The 9948-nt window shown below is 33.9% G+C and overlaps 2 protein-coding genes across 2 annotated transcripts; one reads left to right on the forward strand and one right to left on the reverse strand.

Annotated features, from left to right (window-relative positions):
* Positions 1-1745: 1745 nt before the first annotated feature.
* Gabat (4-aminobutyrate aminotransferase) lies at positions 1746-4141 on the forward strand. Its single transcript, XM_068293071.1, has 5 exons — positions 1746-1940; positions 2011-2135; positions 2624-2795; positions 2866-3028; positions 3094-4141. Exons 1-5 carry the CDS (start codon positions 1871-1873, stop codon positions 4058-4060), a joined length of 1497 nt encoding a protein of 498 aa, XP_068149172.1. The 5' UTR covers positions 1746-1870; the 3' UTR covers positions 4061-4141.
* A 138-nt stretch (positions 4142-4279) lies between these two features.
* Positions 4280-5621, reverse strand: Tom20 (translocase of outer membrane 20). Its single transcript, XM_068293077.1, has 3 exons — positions 5368-5621; positions 5230-5305; positions 4280-4729 (listed from the first exon to the last, which is right to left on the reverse strand). Exons 1-3 carry the CDS (start codon positions 5489-5491, stop codon positions 4429-4431), a joined length of 501 nt encoding a protein of 166 aa, XP_068149178.1. The 5' UTR covers positions 5492-5621; the 3' UTR covers positions 4280-4428.
* Between the last annotated feature and the right edge of the window lie 4327 nt (positions 5622-9948).

The raw sequence follows: 9948 nt of genomic DNA on the forward strand, positions 1-9948 counted from the left end.
TTAAATGAATCAGTCGAAAGAAGAGATTTATTAACTTTACTTGATTTGTCGCTCATACCCGAACAAAATACAAGGATCTATGTAAAGGGCAGGAAAGTAAGTATTAAGCATATGAAATATCGAACACCAAATAGTTAATCTCTCAAGTTATGTCATATAACACATAAATGAGAGAGAGATGGCAAGAGAAATACTTTTTTATTGAGCATTTGCCATCATAATAACTCCAAGTAATATTTGGGATTTGCTACAACTACTAGCAAAAGCTAAGGCATCCTTTGGATGCCCCAACATGCAAGAAAATCTAATCAATAATTATAATTGCCATTGCTCACGGTAGCCAACATGCGAATACGGGCAACAATGTCGGCCTAATGTCTGGGCCTTATTACGTAATGGAATATTTATATCGAGCTAAAAGAGAACTAAATCTGAAATATTCAAAGCTTACATACATATATGGAAAGGTTTATTATTTTTGGCCTCCTTATAACTTTAGATCTTTCACGTTTTCGAATCGTTTTCGAACCGAATTGTCTTTTGTGAATTGAAAGTTCAACTGTGTAAAAGGTAAAAGTTTTGATGGTAAATGAAGTGAAAAAATATTTATTCACAATGTTTAATGCTGTGTTGGATTGTGAATTGTAATGATTTTCCAAAACTCGAATATTATTCATATTTAAACATATTGTTTCGTTGATAATCGGATATGATTCTAACTCAGGAAAAAAATCCAATAAATTGTCCATTCGGAGTCCGATTATCGGACTACTGTTCTATGGCATTTATTAAAAATATTTAAATATGCAAATTAAAGAATTCTATTCGACTATTTTTTTTTTATTATTTTCAAAAACGAAGCTTGTCTGAATAAAAGGAACTTCGCAAAATTGCTTAAAGAACCCAAAGGAACGGGGAAAATAAAAGTATTCTCGTACTTTTCAGATAATGGTTTTTTTTTTTTATTGAATTTATGCTCTTAATATTAATCAATAATATTACCAAGAAAAACATGATTCGAGTCTTTTTCTAATAATATTTGTGGATCTTAATATTATAAAAATGTATTTCTCAATATTTTTTCAATTGCTTCGAATTTAAAATTTATGGTTTTGTGAGATCTTATTAGATTTATGGAGAACTTATTGAAAATACAACTAGTTTTCGGATTTATTATTCGAACATTTTGTTAATATTCAAAATTTTAAGGAATCTGCCAAAAATAAAATGGTTTCGTATTTGACTTATGTAAATCGTATCGTTCTATATAGTAATACTAAATAGTTTTTAAAAATAATGGTTTTTACAAATTTAAAAGTTTTGAATTCTTATAAAGTTTTTGTATTTATTTCAATTGACCGATTCGAATTCGGCAGCAATTTATGTTAAAATTAAAAAATCTTACAATTAGTGAATAAAGTTCATTCTTAACTTTACTTTAATAAATACTCGTATTTTGAATTCGTAAGCCCATAATATTCGATACGCTGGATCCCAGACAAAACATCTTAAAGGTGATTAACCCCGAAAGAGAAGAGAGAGCACAATAAAGAAACATATGTACATTTTACAGAGGAACAATGTAAAAGTTAGCTACAAAATGTATGTAACCGACGCAGAACCATAATAACTTTTCAATGTGAACTTAATTGTGTAGTTGTGAGGGTATGGTCATACATGGATATGATGTATGTATGTATGCCTATATATGAACAATATAGGCAGACACATACAATGAAATTTTCAGTTTGGTGGTAATTTATTAAGGTTTTTTTTTTTTTATTGATATTTAGTGCCCTTATTCTGTTTATGTGGTTCGAGTCTTGCATCACGCGAAGCGCAGCAATATTTTCAAAAAATAATAACAATAATGAGTAAACTTTGCATAAATGCATTGCCAAAGGCGCACAAGTATTTAAAAACCAAATACACCATAACTCGTAAGCATTACAAACTATTTTGTTAAAATAAACAATTGATTTACATATATTCCTTTTTTTTTTTTTGTAGAGTTACATCGCAGCAATGTGTGCGCATACTCTACGCTTAAGGAACCCAAGGAGCCAATTGTGAAAACAAAGGAGATACCTGGACCGAAATCAATTGAACTTAAAAACAAACTGAATGCTGTTCAGGTGAGTGTTATTAGTAACAGTTATCTCAAATACACATACATGCACAAATATGAGGTGTTTGCCAGGTTCCCAGTGTTTGTGACTACTGCAATTATTGCATAATTACTTAGGCACATGTACATACATACATAGATAAAAGTGAACAGTAAACTGTACTTACATGCATACATATCCTTTGAGGGAGCATCCATTTGAAGGTCAACTCAAAAGAGAATTTCATACTCTCTCCCGACGCATTGGAAATGGAACGTTCATGTGGGTGCTCAGCTTCAATTTGGGGTGAAACTTGCCAAAGGATGCATTTCCGAACTAATAAATAAGCCATATCTGCGGATGAGGGCCTCTCCCTAGGTACACTACAAATCAGTTTTATTTTTTGGGGTCATGCCCTTGATCTCAATTGAAGAAAATGAAACCTGTTGATATCAATTAACCATATACACACTATATATATATATATATATGTATATCTATATATACGTATCTAGAGTACCGGTACCGTACAATTTTTCGCCGATTATGAGAAATCAACTGGAAACTATGTTTGCGATGTGGATGGAAATCTTTTACTCGATGTGTATACCCAAATATCGTCAGTTCCTTTGGGTTACAATCATCCAAATCTCTTGAATGTGTTCAAAAATGAAAATAATTTGAAAAGTAAGTGATGCCAACTTTGTCCAAATCTGAAAATCCTTTTGATTTCCTCTTCTTTTTTGACATTTCACAGCCCTAATTAATAGACCGGCATTGGGCGTGTTTCCTGGTAAAGAATGGCCAGAAAAACTTCATTCAGTTTTAAAAAATATCGCGCCAAAGGGATTGAATAAAATAACAACTATGATGTGCGGGTCATGTTCGAATGAAAATGCGTACAAAAGCATCTTTATTTGGTAGGTCTATGACGAAATATCAATAATCAAAACTTTCCAATTACCGATTTTTAATGCTCTTTCAGGTATCAAAATAAGATGAGGGGAAATGTTGGCTTTACCGAAAATGAGATGAATTCGTGCATGATTAACATGCCACCGGGAGCACCGAAACTAAGCATCCTCTCATTCAAAGGTGCTTTCCACGGACGTACTCTGGGGGCATTGTCCACGACACATTCGAAGTATATTCATAAACTGGATGTTCCATCGTTTGATTGGCCCATAGCTTCGTTTCCCCAATACAAGTATCCTTTGGATGAAAATGTGGCAGAAAACAAACGAGAGGATGAAAAGTGTCTGGCCGAAGTACAAGATCTGATTGAGCAATACAAGAAGAAGGACATACCCGTAGCTGGTGTTGTTGTGGAGCCAATCCAGAGTGAGGGTGGAGATAACGAAGCTTCACCAGAATTCTTCCAATCCTTGCAGGGTATTTGCAAAAAGAATGGCGTTGCCCTTTTGATTGATGAGGTGCAGACAGGCGGTGGTAGCACTGGAAAGTTTTGGTGCCATGAGCACTTCAACTTTGAGCATCCGCCAGATGTTGTCACATTCAGCAAGAAATTGCAACTGGGCGGTTATTTCCATAATGATGATTTCGCACCGAACGAACCTTATCGCATTTTCAATACCTGGATGGGGGATCCGGGTAAAATATTGCTTTTGGAGGAAATAATTAATGTTATAAATGCGGAAAAACTCTTGGAAAATGTCAATAAGGCTGGTCCAGTATTGAAATCGGGTCTCTTGAGTTTGGAAAAAGAATTCCCCAATATCCTAAATTCCACTCGGGGTCGTGGCACATTTTTAGCCGTTAACTGTGCCAATTCCAAAGTTAGAGATTCCATAGTTACTAAATTAAAGCAGAAGGGTATTCAGACAGGCGGCTGTGGGGATATCGCAATCCGTTTTCGTCCAGCTTTAATTTTCAAAGAATATCATGCCAATATTGTTTTGGATCGCTTGAGAAGTGTTTTGCAATCTTTTTAATCCAATAATTGCCCATTAATGAATGTGCTCTGATTATAAAATAATAAAAATATATATTAATGCATTGAAAAATAATAATAAGTACTGCCAATTCGCTTTATTATTAAATTTGGGCCGAATATATGTAGTATTTATATGTATGCATAACAGACACTTGGTAAGTGAATAAGTAAATGAATTTTCTCTTTTTTGGGCATTATCGGATCAAAGACTTGTAAGTGTAGTTAACAATTTATGCATATTTATTTAAGTGTATTGGGAACATTTAGGAATTAATGTTTTGTACAGTATATATAGAATATTAAAAACCTAAAAGTTGAAGCCCTTAATTTCTATTATATTCCATTATTTGGATTACAATCCAAATATTATTCAAGGTCATCTATAATGCCATTTCCTGAACTCTCTAGAATATTGGCTGTGCTCTCAGCTTGTCGTGATCCAAGACTGGCCTGTCCATCGTTTGCCTCAGCAGCCCGATTACCGAATTCCTGCATTTTGATGATCAACATGGCAAATACTTGAGCCGGTAAAGATGATTGAAGAACTTGTAACAGACGTGCCGGCTGACCGCATACAACGATTGCGTTTGCTAAATGCTCCACACCGGTCTCGAAATCTCCACGAGCTATCAGTGTTTCACCCAATTGAATCTCCTGAAGGAAATAGCTGAAAGAACAAACCAAAGTTATTAAGGGACTCGGAAAAAGCAAATCAAAACTTGTGTGAATTGATAATCTAATAGGAACACTGTGAAATGCAATTAGACCAATGTTGTTTATGTTTATGTTGATACCAGACAAAAGCGGGCGGAGAGGTAACTACTCGAAACTTCTAATAACAACAATGAGATAACACTTTGAACACAAAGCAACGCATGGAAAATCGTCTGCTTAGTGTCGCCGTGTTGATGCTGTGGACTGTATGTATATACATACATATAGATATGTACATATATACAAACATTGTGTCACAACAATTTGGTCTGTTATCTATGTATGCACGATTTTGGTGGAGTCATCCAACACATATATACATATGTATGTATGTACTAATGCCCGGCCTGTCACCAGACCGTTTGGACAAGGGTTTTTGCCCCACAATTGTTCGTAAATACACGTGCACGTGTAAACTTCCATTATATAACAAAATTCTAAGGAAATTCATACCGTTCAATAGCTTCATGGTCATTCAAATTGGGCATTCCTGGTTTAGCAGACCCAGTCTTACGATTGCGGCGACGACCTAAGAAATAGATGTGGTTATGGATAAAAAGTTTACATGAAAATATAGGTACTAAATTGCACTTACGCTCGCGAACTTTTTCTTGTATTCCGGATCATCGCGACGCTTCTTGTCAAAATATATGCAATAACCTATGAACAAGGTTCCAGCCACCCCAGCTGCAATCCCAATTGCAGTTTTATTCATAGCAATAGCAATAATCTACGGTGACTATGTGCTATGTGCTATGTACTTTTATAATATAATTATTTTACGATGAATTTTTCTTTTTGACAATGTGATGAAAAATCGATTTTCGATAGGCTTGCTCCGATAATGTCGATTAACGATAGGTTTTGCTCCGAAATGTCGATTAACGATAGGTTTTGCTCCGGAATGTCGATTAACCGATAGGTTGCTCCGATAATGTCGATTAACCGATAGGCTTGCTCCGATAATGTCGATTAACCAATACGAACTATAGAGCGCGCCAGCGGGCTATTTTTTGACATTTTTTTCTTTACGATATTCGAAAGTCCTTTTATGTCTCTTTTGTTATTCTTTTCATTTGACTTTTAATAGAATAGAGAGACGAATAAAATGTTGAATTCGTCCAGTCGAAATTTAAAATAAAATTAAAATTCAAAATATACAAATTTCTTGCCAAGTTTGAAACCGTTGGAAGGTCATATTTAGCATCTTAAATTGATTTAATATACTGGAATCAATTAGTCAACTGCTCAGCTTTAACAAAGAATCATTTAACGGAAACTGACAATTTGATGTGTTTCCATACCTCCTTAAAAGGATATAGCCACAGCCATAAGTCCTTAAAATTATAGTCAAGTCAGCTTAAGGATATATTTCGCACAGGGCGCCATCTGACATTTTTTTCTTTACGATATTCGAAAGTCCTTTTATGTCTCTTTTGTTATTCTTTTCATTTGACTTTTAATAGAATAGAGAGACGAATAAAATGTTGAATTCGTCCAGTCGAAATTTAAAATAAAATTAAAATTCAAAATATACAAATTTCTTGCCAAGTTTGAAACCGTTGGAAGGTCATATTTAGCATCTTAAATTGATTTAATATACTGGAATCAATTAGTCAACTGCTCAGCTTTAACAAAGAATCATTTAACGGAAACTGACAATTTGATGTGTTTCCATACCTCCTTAAAAGGATATAGCCACAGCCATAAGTCCTTAAAATTATAGTCAAGTCAGCTTAAGGATATATTTCGCACAGGGCGCCATCTGACATTTTTTTCTTTACGATATTCGAAAGTCCTTTTATGTCTCTTTTGTTATTCTTTTCATTTGACTTTTAATAGAATAGAGAGACGAATAAAATGTTGAATTCGTCCAGTCGAAATTTAAAATAAAATTAAAATTCAAAATATACAAATTTCTTGCCAAGTTTGAAACCGTTGGAAGGTCATAATTAGCATCTTAAATTGATTTAATATACTGGAATCAATTAGTCAACTGCTCAGCTTTAACAAAGAATCATTTAACGGAAACTGACAATTTGATGTGTTTCCATACCTCCTTAAAAGGATATAGCCACAGCCATAAGTCCTTAAAATTATAGTCAAGTCAGCTTAAGGATATATTTCGCACAGGGCGCCATCTGACATTTTTTTCTTTACGATATTCGAAAGTCCTTTATGTCTCTTTTGTTTTTCTTTTCATTTGATTTTTAATAGAATAGAGAGACGAATAAAATGTTGAATTCGTCCAGTCGAAATTTAAAATAAAATTAAAATTCAAAATATACAAATTTCTTGCCAAGTTTGAAACCGTTGGAAGGTCATATTTAGCATCTTAAATTGATTTAATATACTGGAATCAATTAGTCAACTGCTCAGCTTTAACAAAGAATCATTTAACGGAAACTGACAATTTGATGTGTTTCCAAACCTCCTTAAAAGGATATAGCCACAGCCATAAGTCCTTAAAATTATAGTCAAGTCAGCTTAAGGATATATTTCGCACAGGGCGCCATCTGACATTTTTTTCTTTACGATATTCGAAAGTCCTTTATGTCTCTTTTGTTTTTCTTTTCATTTGATTTTTAATAGAATAGAGAGACGAATAAAATGTTGAATTCGTCCAGTCGAAATTTAAAATAAAATTAAAATTCAAAATATACAAATTTCTTGCCAAGTTTGAAACCGTTGGAAGGTCATATTTAGCATCTTAAATTGATTTAATATACTGGAATCAATTAGTCAACTGCTCAGCTTTAACAAAGAATCATTTAACGGAAACTGACAATTTGATGTGTTTCCATACCTCCTTAAAAGGATATTTTTGGTATTAACAGCACCCGATACAGCCACCAATTTATAATGTGCTGAATTCAGCTAAGGGAAATACTGTTATTATGACAGCGTTTTTTTTACCGTTACATTGACAATTTACTTATGAATCTTATCCTTTTTAAACCCATTTCTAAGTAAACTCTCTTTAAAGCGTTCCGGATTAGTTGTTATATTTTTTAAAAACCAAATACAAAAGACATTTACTCTACTCAGGCCAACAAAATTTCATGAAGCGAATGTAGCTAGATCCAGCTACATTAGCATTGGAGAAGGATGTGTTAACAGTGAAAAATATACCGTTATTTCCCCAGACAACAGAAGGAGATCCTTCGGTCGACGTTCGAGACGCACTTTCGGTTGGATTCAATATTTCAGGTTTGCCAATGGTTCGAAGTAAAGTTGAATGGAATGAACCCAGCAGTAGGATTTCTGTTCTCGTTGAACGCGGTTTAAATCAGTTTGCATCGCGTGACGGTTATATCAAGCATGTTGAGGAATTTCTATTGAATAAATAGTAAAAAAAAAGTATGCTCTGTTGTCAATTAATTGCTTGAATATTTGAAAATAGTCGTACATGCGAAACAATACATTACCATCTTAATTGCCTCTGAGAACCGCCGCAGTTACGAAAAACAAAATAAAATGTTTTTTTTTTTTGTCTCTTATTTTTTATTCCATGAGTGCGCTAAATTAGAAGCTGAATCATTAGAAGGAATCCAGTGAAAGCGATTTTTAAATGATAAATTAACAAAATTATATAATAATGCAAATGATATCGGCAATGTGAAATACTTGTGTGAAATATATGTACATACATATGTTAAAAGCCGAATGGAATAGGAAAATGAATGTTTAAGTGTTGTGCAAACAAAATTGAATGATTTACTCTGGTTTTTTTTACCAAGCTTGAAACTTAATTCAACTGAAATTCATTTGTTTTGACGCCGCGGCGTATGCCGCGCAATGGTTTGATTAAAAAGGACTTTTGTTTGTGCGTCAAGAAGAGAAGGAGGATGAGAAGATGTAGTAAATTTTAAGACGTGGTTGAATAATAGTGTGCTTTTCTTTAATAATTATTAATAATATTATTCGGTTAATGGAAGTAAACAACCAACATTGCTGGAGATTCTCTCTTTTATGAGATTTTATAAATTCCCTTGACTGCTCAGAGTTCCGGTAGTGGAAACTCTATCACAGCGAAAATAACAAAGATATGCCGTGTCACTGAGTCCTATTTCCATACCAACACCCTGACACCCCAAATAAGGAACGTTTCGTTTCATTATCCCTAAGTTAAAGGACGTTTTTACATATCTGTGTATATATATATCAAAAATTGTATGCAATAAAAGGGGTATGCAAATAAGAACAATATAGTTTAAATACTGCAGAAGCAATTTATTTTTTGTGTGGAAGGAAACGTGTCTGGAAAATTTGAATATTCTTGGTCTGCTTTAATGCTTGAATTAAATTTGTTCAATCTATATGTTCTATCAGGGAATGAAAGCTAGCCTTTAACACAAATGTTTGTTTACGTATTGATCGAAAATGCAATTAGTTTAGCTGTTGAACAACGTTTATTCAACGTTTATTCAACGTTCTTTAATATATTTAATGAACGACATCTTGGGAGATTTTATTAGGCCCATTTTATTCAAAGCGTCAGAATAATTTTCGTGAGAAGGATCAAGGATCTGAAGGGCAGCTAACTTTAGACCTCTGTGTAATATCCATTGGATACCAAATTCCACACTGCAGTGGCAGCCCGCTGGCGTGCATCCTTTTTCGTATCCGATATGCCATAACGTTTAATCGGTCCCAATATACAACGTGCCACGAATTTGGGAGGATCTGGTCTAAGGCTTTGTTCGACAATATCGATAATCGGAATATGCAGCATATTATGGCGCTCAAAGTAATTGCGCAACTCCTTGAACATATCCCGATAAGGATTGGTTTCACATGTATTGGCATCAAACTTTGAGGCTTCTGATGAAACGTTTAATAAGGAAAGCAATCCTTGGCCAAGTTAATTCAAAGTGTCCTTACCATTTCCATGGGCCTCCATAACCAACAGTTTTACTTTGGAATTATAGCCGCTCCCCTCAACTTTAAAGTCACTAAATATCAGTGGTGCGCATTTGCGTTTTCTGCAAAATTCTTCCAGATCGAGTAGCGCAGATGTTACTTCCATAGTTACTTTGGAATTATTATTTTTTGTTTCCTTTTTAGCTTCAGAAATGTTAGTTACTTTTCAACACCAGTAAGAATAATTTTTGTTTCTACAAGTTGATGCAAAAGGCCTACTAGAATTGTCAAGTTGACAAGATTCAATAC

Source organism: Drosophila tropicalis, unplaced genomic scaffold (assembly GCF_018151085.1).
Source record: "Drosophila tropicalis isolate 14030-0801.00 unplaced genomic scaffold, ASM1815108v1 contig_694, whole genome shotgun sequence".
NCBI lineage: Eukaryota > Metazoa > Arthropoda > Insecta > Diptera > Drosophilidae > Drosophila > Drosophila tropicalis.